The sequence below is a fragment of the Lytechinus variegatus genome, chromosome 12, assembly GCF_018143015.1.
Source record: "Lytechinus variegatus isolate NC3 chromosome 12, Lvar_3.0, whole genome shotgun sequence".
NCBI classification, from domain to species: domain Eukaryota; kingdom Metazoa; phylum Echinodermata; class Echinoidea; order Temnopleuroida; family Toxopneustidae; genus Lytechinus; species Lytechinus variegatus.
The window spans coordinates 23,733,083-23,744,356 of NC_054751.1; the positions used below are offsets into that span (position 1 = coordinate 23,733,083).

Genomic DNA, 11,274 nt, shown 5'->3' on the forward strand with positions numbered 1-11,274 from the left:
TCATATGTAATTGTTGTAATTCTTTTTCTGACCTAAATGAACTTCATTTAGGTGGATTAAATCTCTTTTTTTTGTATTCCCCCTTAACCAAATCCTCTTTCATTTTGGAGTGAAAATTTATTTCTCGGCTTTATACAAACCAGCACCCCTTATCTCTTTCATTTTTGCCTCTGCCATCTTTACCTTTGTCATTTTCAACTCCGCCATTTTTTTACACTGTTAGAAAATTTATACTTAAAAATAAAAACTGCAGTAGAATCTGGAGAACACCTGTAATCTTATACTGCACTGTGTAATCTTACATGCATTTGTGTAAAATACAGAATGGCAGAGGTAAAAATGGCAGGGGTATGGCATAAAGGGAGAGGTAATAATGGCAGAGGTAAAGTGGCATGGGTAAAATGACAGCCTAAGGTATAACATGGCCAGGCTTTTAACCCCCGTGCAATAAATTGTCAAAAAGCCCCCGCATGTACAAAGATTGAATAAGAAGTGCATGTCATGGTTAGGCATTGTATCGTATCATTATGTCTTCATCGGCCTAACAATGCTATTTACGAATTCGTTGGAGGTGTACTGTGGGTGCTTTTTAAACGGAAATCAAACAACAAATATTTTTTTCATTCAATTTATCAGGAGCAAAATGAAACTGCACTATTCTCATTCGTCATTTTATAACATTCCTTTTTGTCTGGCTGGTTTTTTAATCTAAAGCTTTGCCAGGTTTACCGATACAAAAAGGAAGAAGAGTAGACCAGGGGCGGATCCAGCTTTCGCCAATAAGGGGGGGGGGGGCGATTTTTTTTACCCATATTTTCCTCGATCGGCCGCTCAACGTTGATTTCTATTTGTTTCTTTGAATGGGTATTCCTAATGGTCACTTGTTAGCTTTATTATCACAAAAATAAATGAAGTAGTGTAAGCCCTAATTGAATAGTACGAGCGCGAAGTGCGAGCTATTTATTTAAATGGAAATTTCATGTAATTTTTCATGAAAATTGAACATTCTGAGCAATGATTGTGATCATGAACAAGATGTGTATGTAACTAAATAATGACTGCGAGCGCGAATCGCAAGCAGATTTGTTTTAATATACGTTCTGGCCTGATGGGAAAACAGACCTTAAGGACTGTTTGCAGTTACCCATGAAAACGATGCATATTTCAACAATCAATAATGCAAGCGCAAAGCGCGAGCTGAATATTTTTGACATTTTGACCTAAGAATTTGACATTCTAAGCACTTCATTGTCATCATAAACAGGATATGTATATAACTAAACATTTCATGCGAGCGCGAAGCGCGCGAGTGGAAAAATATGATTTAGACCTAAAAAATGGGACAGACTATTCATGTTTCGTAAATCACGAAAATGACTAATTGGGCCTATTCATACATTAATAATGCAAGCGCGCAAAGTGCGAAAAGAACATTTTTGATATTCTGATATGAAACTGGATAATTCAAGCACGTTTGAATGAAAGAACAAACTGCGTATCTATTGTGTACGCCTGTTTTTGAGATTTAGACCTAGAATCTGTGTTATAAATACATTTATTATGAAAATCAATAATGCGCGAGCACGGAGCTGAAAACAATTGATGTCAATTGAGCCTTTTAAAGCAATATTTCAAGCATCGTAGGAAAGTTGCGAAATGGATATGGATGGTACTTTACAAATGATGCGAGCGCGAAGCGCGAGCCGATTTTTTTTTCAAATTTATTATTTGGACCCAATTGCAAGGACATTTTGTCATATGAAAATGACTATTTTCCTATTCCTCTTCCTAAGCGGGAGATGAAACTTGTCGAAATCAATATTCCATTCTGAAAAAGGGACATTTTCATTATTAGGAATTCATGAAACTGTTACCTTACTTATCAATTTGATATTAATGAGAGCTCGAAATCTGTTGATATTAAGGCCTGAAAACGGGCATTTTAAGCATTTTTAAAATATTGTCTTACGGCTTGCATGTGCGCATATGGTAATCCTCCTATGTTAGAGCTATAATCGGCCGTTGATGGAGTGCAGGAGACCCATGTGCAAGAGAATGTCTTGTTTGGCGCGCAGTTGCGGTGGCGTGGTTTGCCTACATGTGAACCAACCGAATGCGGTGCCACAGCGAGTAGGCCTGTGTGGATCAGGCCGGCCGTTATGAGGCCGAAAATTAAACATGGGTGTAATACATGTACATCCTTCGTACTTTTATTTCTGTTTTTTCAGCGTTTACAAGGACATTTTTTTGTTCCCAAAAAGTAGGGGGGTAAACGGGCCTATAAACGGGTGAAATTTCCGGTTTTTAAAGGGGATTCTAACCAAAATGAAAAAAATGTTATCAAAGGAAAAAAGAAAAATCAGACAAGTTGTTAGGTGCAAAGTTTGAACAATATCAGATAAAGAATAAAAAAGTTATGAATTTTTTAAAATTTTGTAATCACCCATGGAGACTTCAATTGGCCGCATATGTATTGTCATTGTGATGTAAGGCAAGGACTAACTCTTTCATGTACTCCAATTCAGGCGCGTACGCAGGATTTTTGAAAGGGGGGGGGGGGGGGTTTCGAGCTGATTTTTTATTAATCTCCCCCCAGTCTCTAAAAAGTGATAAGCGGGGGGGGGGGGGAATCCGCCCTCTTTTTGTAATTACAATTTCTTGCGTCATACATTATTATGTAGGGGTACCGTGCATCTACCAGACCGACCTCTGGGGAGACAAGCCAAGCCAAAAAAAAAAAAAAAAGGAAACGAAAGGGGGGGGGGTGGTTGAACCCCTAACCCCCCCCTGCGTACGCGCCTGCTCCAATTCATAAAATGGAAAAATGTTGTTGTTTTTTTTCAAAGGTTTTACTTCAAATTTTGTTTTTCTTTCATGAGGACATAAGACAATATACTACCCTGGTTATATTTATATCTCTGCCCACGGGGAACGGGTATTTCAATTCAATTCAATTAATTTCTTTATTTCATTTCCATTCAAAACATAATACAAAGTAATATAAAGCGATACAAATCAAGTACAATTTTATAGGGCATTCCTACTTCATAAAACAGTATAATATAGAGCATAAATGGAAATGAGGGATCCACTAAAAAGCAAAGTTTGTAAAGTGTGGATCCCACTTGGAAATGAAGAAATTATAGTTGACTTATTCTTAGATGCGTACATGGTATATATAGCTACTTAAAGGTCAAGTCCACCTCAGAAAAATGTAGATTTGACTCAATGGAGAAAAATCAGACAAGCACAATGCTGAAAATTTCATCAAAATCGGATGGAAAATAAGAAAGTTATGACATTTCAAAGTTTCGCTTATTTTCAACAAAATAGTTATATGAACGAGCCAGTTACATTCAAATGAGAGAGTCGATGATGTCACTCACTCACTATTTCTTTTGTTTTTTATTGTTTGAATTATACAATATTTCAATTTTTACGAATTTGACGATTAGGACCTCCTTGCCTGAAGCACAAAATGTTAACAAAATGGAATTCCACGTGTTCAGGGAGGAATGAAACTTCATTTCACATGACAATGACGAGAAAATCAAAATATTTCATATTTCATATAATAAAATACAAAAGAAGTAGTGAGTGAGTGATGTCATCAACTCTCTCATTTGGATGTAACTGGCTCGTTCATTTAACTATTTTGTTGAAAATAAGCGAAACTTTAAAATGCCATAACTTTCTTATTTTACATCCGATTTTGATGAAATTTTCAGTGTTATGCTTGTTGAATTTTTCTCTTTTTATTCAAATCAAGTTTTTGTTGGGGTGGACTTGTCCTTTAAGAGAAAACCGCAAACCCCTGATAATTACATGGCCAAGAGAAAGTTGTCCTTGCCCCTTGTCATGATTTACTATCCTAGTTGCCAATTTGAAATCTACATAGTCTTAGGGATCTCAATTTTAAAGAAGCCATAACTTTTTTTATTGCTTGTCCGATTTCTTTCAAACCTTCACCATTCTGTTTGATTTATTTTTCTCCTTTCCAACACAACATTTATGACCAAGGCTGGATTCCCCTATAAACAAGAAAATAAAAATACATTTACATGTAAATTTGTTTTTTTATTTCATGTCAGGTCCGTGTTCTCTATGTCCAGAAGGAGCTCCCGGTCCCCGTGGACCACCTGGAGACATTGGCCTGCCGGGAAGAGACGGTCGTGATGGGAGGGACGCTTCGTGTAATGGCCAACTATCAGGTAGAATAATGGTGACGACGGGAGTCAAACTGTCGTTAATACTTCAGTCACATTTGCTCTACGGCGGCCGTACGGCGAGTCGAAAACGTTTTAACATTTTTTTTACCAGCTTCATAATTGTATCTCCCGAACATGCAGAGTTCGGAGGGAACTATGGATTTGGCCTCGTCGCGCCGCAGCAGAGATTTCCTTGTGAGCGCTCTACCAACTGTATTTCTTCTCCGATCATCTTCAAATGTGGCATGAAGGTCCATTATGGAAAACCAAAGTCGCCTAATGATTTTTGAGTGGGTGGAGACATGGTTGCCATGGTAACCATATATTTGTGGAAAATTTGGTAAAACCTAGCTGTAACTTTTTTTTCAGTTCGTCATAACAGTTGGCACACAGAAGCAATATCAGAAGGTAAAGCGAAGATGCCTACCATTTTTTTTTTTGGGGGGGAGGGTCTTTATTGCCATTGTAACAACCCAAATGAGTGTTAACAATAACTATGACAATCCAATGTATCATGCCTACTTCATCCCAAGGTACATGTATCATAATACCATGCTGTTCCCATATAGAAAGTTTGTCATATCAGTTGGCACACAGAAGCAATATCAGAAGGTAAAGCGAAGATGCCTGTCATTTTTGGTGTGTGTGTGGGGGGTCTTAGGGTTAGGTTTACGAAACATATCCAGATTACTCTATTTTTTTCTAACAGATGCTACTACAGATTCACGCTGCTGCGTCATATTATTGTCATCAAATTTGGTACCCAGAGGCAAAATGTGGGCAGGGGCATTGTTGCCATGATAATTGTATTTATGGGCCCTATGTCAAATTTCTGTGTGATGTCTATCGCAATGATAGATTATGCGGTGGATTCGCCGTAGGTTCGGGGCGTACATGTGCTCGGCCGCGCGACGCGCCGAGCATTTCTACTTATAGATGATTTTAATAAAAAAATCGACTCGCCGCACGGCCGCCATATAGCAAATGTGACTGTGATGATAATGATAGGAATGATGATAATAAGAAAAAAAACACCACTAATTGATTATAATAACGATTATTGATAATAATGTTACCTGATGACAAACTTGATACACTCGAAATACAATCGTTGTGGGCAATATCCTAACTCCATTTTTGCTTAGTATTGAAATTAACTTCTATTCACCATAATCCAAACAATCAGGGATGGCGTCATTCACGGGGGAGGAAGGGGACAATATAAATGCCCCTCGGGGGGGGGGGGGGCAGTCAAATGTATTGCTGAACACATGCATGACCAAATTATTTCCGAACACCCCCTAAAGGCGTTTTCCTCTGTGTGCAAAATTACCCCCCACACAAAATAATTCGCTGGATTTAATTCCATATTTTGGCCCCTTAAAAATTTCTCGCCAGATCATATGACCCGGGGAAAAAGCTTGGGAAAATGGAATACCCTAAACATGTTTGGCTACAGTCTTAAAAAAAGGATTTGGAAAAAATATACCCTAAATACGTTTGACCCTGCGATTGACCATTGACCAGTCTTTCAAAACTACCCTTAAAAAAATTGTGTTTTTGATATCCTTAAAGGACAAGTCCACCCCAACAAAAACTTGATTTGAATAAAAAGAGAAACATTCAACAAGCATAACACTGAAAATTTCATCAAAATCAGATGTGAAATAAGAAAGTTATGACATTTCAAAGTTTCGCTTATTTTTAACAAAATAGTTATATGAACGAGCCAGTTACATCCAAATGAGAGAGTCGATGACATCACTCACTCACTATTTCTTTTGTATTTTATTATATGAAATATTTGTATTTTCTCGTCATTGTCACGTGGAATGAAGTTTCATTCCTCCCTGAACACGTGGAATTATTTTAACATTTTGTGCTTCAGGCAAGGAGGTCCTAATCGTCAAATTCGTAAAAATTGAAATATTGTATAATTCAAACAATAAAAAAACAAAAGAAATAGTGAGTCAGTGACATCATCGACTCTCTCATTTGGATGTAACTGGCTCGTTCATATAACTATTTTGTTAAAAATTAGTGAAACTTTGAAATGTCATAACTTTCTTATTTTCCATCCGATTTTGATGAAATTTTCAGCATTGTGCTTGTCTGATTTTTCTCTATTGGGCACACATGAGTATTACAGACCCCCATTCACTCACGTGTTATATCATAGCTCATCAAAAAATCATTAAAAATCAATCCCTCGATAGATTTTGCTTTAATTCACTGACATTAGTCACAATTAACAGTACATTAAGACTTGATATGTTAATCAGGTACTTGACCAGCTCAATCAAAAGTTAAATGGCCTGAAATAAGACTAACCATAATTTCGGCCAGTTCATTGCCACAAAAACCAGAACTGCATTGTGGGTAATAATAATTAAAATGAAATACAAAATGCAGTCTAGCCTCCCCAAACGCCTTGATTATGAAAGAGTATGAACATAGCATTATGTCTATCGTTTTTCTTTTGATATACAAACATTTGATCTATTTTTAATGAATTATTTTAATTAATAAAGTCATGTGATCTTTACTTACGCCTGTCCGGCATGCTTTGCGCGCGGTTGAATTACTCTCATGTGCCCTATACTGTGGGTCAAATGACGAAAGGTTGAACATTTTGGTCTCAAAAGAAATAGTGGGTTCTCCTGAAGAGATTGATACCTTGCATTCAATACCTAATCTGACTAAACGTGTTAAAAGAAAAGAAAACGTCTCATTAGACACCCCTCATTTTAATGGAAAAATGCAATGTTCCATTCATATATTTTGTGCGCTTCCTATGGTATTGCAGCTACAAGTTCTACTTGCTTGATGTCCATCAATGGGCTAAATATGTATTATGTGGATTTACAACTTCTTGTTTACATGTTTAATTTCGTTCGAGGTGATTTATTACCTATGTATTCGCATAAGAATAAACAAAGTAAATAAAAGAAAATTGATAACAAAGAGTGTAAGCATTCCTTTTGCTCATTGGCGCCTCTCTTCCCTATTATAACCGTTAATTTGGAGGAAGAAGGGGGGGGGGGGTGTTATAGGCATCAACCCCGTCCTGCTTACAAGCCAGGAGGATGGGGGAATGTACCCCGACTCAGCACCCCCCCCCCTCCTGTAGTTTTCAACGAAGTGAATAGTATTCAAGTGCGCAATCTATGATGTTTTACATCTGACTGAGACAAGTTTATGTATTTTAATGTTTTGTTCATCTTTCTTTCTTTGTGTGCTCTAGATATTGAAAATAGGAATCCTGATGATAATTAGAAGTTCTTTATCATTTTGAAGTTCCTTCTAGTACTTGTTTTATTTCACACTCTCAAACCGACCAGATCTCCTATATTGACAGTAGAAACTCGCATTTCTGCATGATAAATGATAAGCATTGAATATACATTTGAAAGCGTCATTTCAGCATCGTAGTCGATAAATGCACTAAATGCCGAGTTACATACTTATCAAATGTTGTTAAACATAACCTATCACTTTGCATGAAACTGTTTGAAGCATTCTCACCACCGATGTCTAGCAGACGACGCCCAGCCATAGCAACGACAGTGTAGAAGTGTAGTCGCGATATAGGGCACACATGAGTATTACAGACCCCCATTCACTCACGTGTTATATCATAGCTCATCAAAAAATCATTAAAAATCAATCCCTCGATAGATTTTGCTTTAATTCACTGACATTAATCACAATTAACAGTACATTAAGACTTGATATGTTAATCAGGTACTTGACCAGCTCAATCAAAAGTTAAATGGCCTGAAATAAGACTAACCATAATTTCGGCCAGTTCATTGCCACAAAAACCAGAACTGCATTGTGGGTAATAATAATTAAAATGAAATACAAAAATGCAGTCTAGCCTCCCCAAACGCCTTGATTATGAAAGAGTATGAACATAGCATTATGTCTATCGTTTTTCTTTTGATATACAAACATTTGATCTATTTTTAATGAATTATTTTAATTAATAAAGTCATGTGATCTTTACTTACGCCTGTCCGGCATGCTTTGCGCGCGGTTGAATTACTCTCATGTGCCCTATTGATGCAAATCAACATTTTTCTGAGGTGGACTTGACCTTTAACGAGTGCACGTGCGGCCCGCTTCCGAAACTGAAAAAACACCCCAATTTAAACCGGTTTTTTTTGGTCACGCATGTTAAGAGCAATATATTTGACTGGCCCCCGGGTATAAATGCGACATTCCTTATGTGTGAAAGGGTGCCCTGTCCCCAAACTGTTGCCCATGGTTACAGTCATAACCGAGAGAGCGAGGAAAGTCATTCTGCCCCCGGGTATAAATGCGACATTGTTATTTTCTCAATTGATGAAGGGTAATTTCGAATTACACGACACAAGCCTTTATACTTTCTTCATTTTCTGAACTTTTTCATCAAAGACTTTAACATTCCTTATGTGTGAAAGGGTGCCCCTGTCCCCAAACTGTTGCCCATGGTTACAGTCATAACCGAGAGAGCGAGGAAAGTCACTCTGCCCCGGCCGCGCCGGGTATAGATGCGACCGATCCGACATTGTTATTTTCTCAATCGATGAAGGGTAATTTCGAATTACACGACACAAGCCATTATACTTTCTTCATTTTCTGAACTTTTTCATCATAGACTTTAACATTCCTTATGTGGGTCACTCTGCTTCTTCGAAGATGTCTTATACATCGTCATCTTAATCATAAGGTTTTTCTTTGTCCAGTATTTGGAATCTTGTCCAGTATTCTTGTCCAGTTTTCCTTTGTCCAGTATTTGGAATCTTGTATTTTTTCGGCCTCACCAATTTTCCCAAGGGTAGAAAGGTTCCCCAGAGCTATCTACCCTTTGGAAAAATTGGTGATGCCGAAAAAATGTCTCTGCCGGGAATCGAACCCGGGCCCCCAGCTTTGAACGCCGGTGCCTTAACCACTAGACCACAGAGATGGGTTAATGGTTAGGGCGGGCCAGATCCGATTGACCGTCAGATAGACAGATTTTCGACACTATACCAATTATATTTTCCTTTGTCATTGTTCAAAACTCATTCACCCGACAAAGGAAAATATAATTGGTATAGTGTCGAAAATCTGTATATATATATATATATATATATATATATATATATATATATATGTATATATACATAATTATATCAAAACCTTTGTTCCCCCTCTTCAGGAATGCCGAGTCCTGTAGACCAAACGAACGATGGTAGCAGTGAAAACACGAGTGGTGGTAATACAGTAATCAATGTCAATAGTAGTGGAGCTGTGTATATAAGATGGGGTAGAGATGTTTGTGTTGATGGATCAGAACTGGTTTATGCTGGTAAGAAAACATTTTCAAAAATACGTTCTATTTATTACCTTTTAGTCAATTTCATTCATTCACGCAGTTCAGTAGACTAAAAGCCGTGCGAGGGGGGGGGGGTAGGGTGAAACAGTAACTACATTTTACAACAGAGTTAAAAGCAATATGGCAACAAATATAATAATATTTTATAAAAAAATATGGAAATTAGAATATATAGTAACATAATAATAATGATGATAATAATGATCAGTATAGCGTAATGAGCCGCCCCCCCCAAAAAAAAAATAGGGGGCACAACACGCAGTCACAATATTTCAACAGAGATTAACAACAACAATGTAAAGTTAATTTGTTATATATGTAAGTGAAGAGAATACTAAGAAGGTTATATAAGTGGCATTGGCCGAGAGACAGTAAGTAGACAATCGAATAGCATATAATCCTCTGCTGAACTGTACTTACAAGCATAATTGTTGTGTGCGCAATTTGTAGGTACTGCAGCAGGAGCTCACTACCAACATACTGGAAGTGGTTCTAACTATCTGTGTATGCCACCTGACCCAATTTATGATGAACATCAGTCTGGTGGAAGTCGTGGTCTGCTGTACTCTGCCGAATATCAGACCAGCAACGCCATCGGTCGTCTCCAAGGTATCCACGACCACACACCAAAATGTGCAGTCTGTAGGGCGCCCTCAGGACGATCTACCAAATTGATGATCCCTGCGCGGAACGAGTGCCCTTCTGACGAGTGGCGCCTGGAGTACAGTGGTTACCTCATGTCAGCCTATCATGGCCACAAACGTACTGAGTTCGTTTGTTTCGATCATGACATGGAAGCAGAGCCTGGTACAGCTGGAAACGAAAATGGGGCTCTCTTCTACATGGTAACAGCGGCATGTGTGGCCGGAAGTGGTCTTCCTTGTGGACCCTATATTGACGGTCAGGAACTCACTTGCGCTTTGTGTACGATTTAGAAATTGTTTAGATCGAGTGATAATATAGTGCGTACGTTGAATTATATCTGTGTAGTGTAGCTCGTCTATTGAAACATGCAGTCGAAAAAAACAATTCCCGAAGGAATATGTCAAATTCGAAGTAGCTAGTACTTATATAGTTGCACCCACTGTTTCTTTCCAAGTGTGCCATTGACAGATAATTTTCAGAAACCTTGACGTATTGGGGTTGGAGGATAGTGCCCATCCCCCCAAAAAACCGCAAGCCCCTGACTTCCTTCAGTGTTCTCAATTGCAAATTTTAGCTAGTACTTAAAGAAAACATCCTCAGGCTTGGCCTTTTTTTGCCTCGCATAATTTTTTTTTCTTTCTAATTTCATAATTATCATTAGCTCACATAATGCTTGCCTCAAAGGAAAATCATTGCATACAGTTATGTAACCATCATTAACAAAGATGATTACAGATTGAGATATAGGAATCATTATTCAGTGACACGACATTTTCTCCTGCGACATTTGCTCCGATCTTAATATCTTAGAGGGGGTCGGATTGTAATAGAGTTTTTGGTTCAGAATACTGTAAAGTTAATACCTCGGTCACATTTTGCTCTACTGGCGACCGTACGGCAAGTCGAAAACAGCCGTAACATTTTTGTACCAGCTCCATATTGGTAGTTTCAATAAAAAATGAATCAAACGGCTGTTTTCGCCGTACGGCCGCCGTAGAGCAAATGTGACCGAGGTTCAATTAGGCTTCGGGTTTATTTAGTAGGTTTTGTTTGGCATGA

At 38.0% G+C, this 11,274-nt stretch overlaps 1 protein-coding gene across 1 annotated transcript; it reads left to right on the forward strand.

Moving 5' to 3' along the window:
- The first annotated feature begins 339 nt into the window (after window positions 1-339).
- LOC121425339 (short-chain collagen C4-like) lies at window positions 340-11,064 on the forward strand. Its single transcript, XM_041621368.1, has 4 exons — window positions 340-382; window positions 4,092-4,211; window positions 9,394-9,543; window positions 10,021-11,064. The coding sequence occupies exons 1-4, from the start codon at window positions 340-342 to the stop codon at window positions 10,503-10,505; spliced, it is 798 nt and encodes a 265-aa protein (XP_041477302.1). The 3' UTR covers window positions 10,506-11,064.
- The last annotated feature ends 210 nt before the right edge of the window (window positions 11,065-11,274 follow it).

Bases quoted from the DNA above. Each gene is read 5' to 3' on its own strand.
- LOC121425339 (XM_041621368.1), top strand. From the start codon at position 340: ATGGCAGGGGTATGGCATAAAGGGAGAGGTAATAATGGCAGAG. The intron at 383-4,091 runs GTAAAGTGGCAT...ATTTCATGTCAG, and splicing joins GAGAGGTAATAATGGCAGAG to GTCCGTGTTCTCTATGTCCA. The intron at 9,544-10,020 runs GTAAGAAAACAT...CGCAATTTGTAG, and splicing joins ATCAGAACTGGTTTATGCTG to GTACTGCAGCAGGAGCTCAC.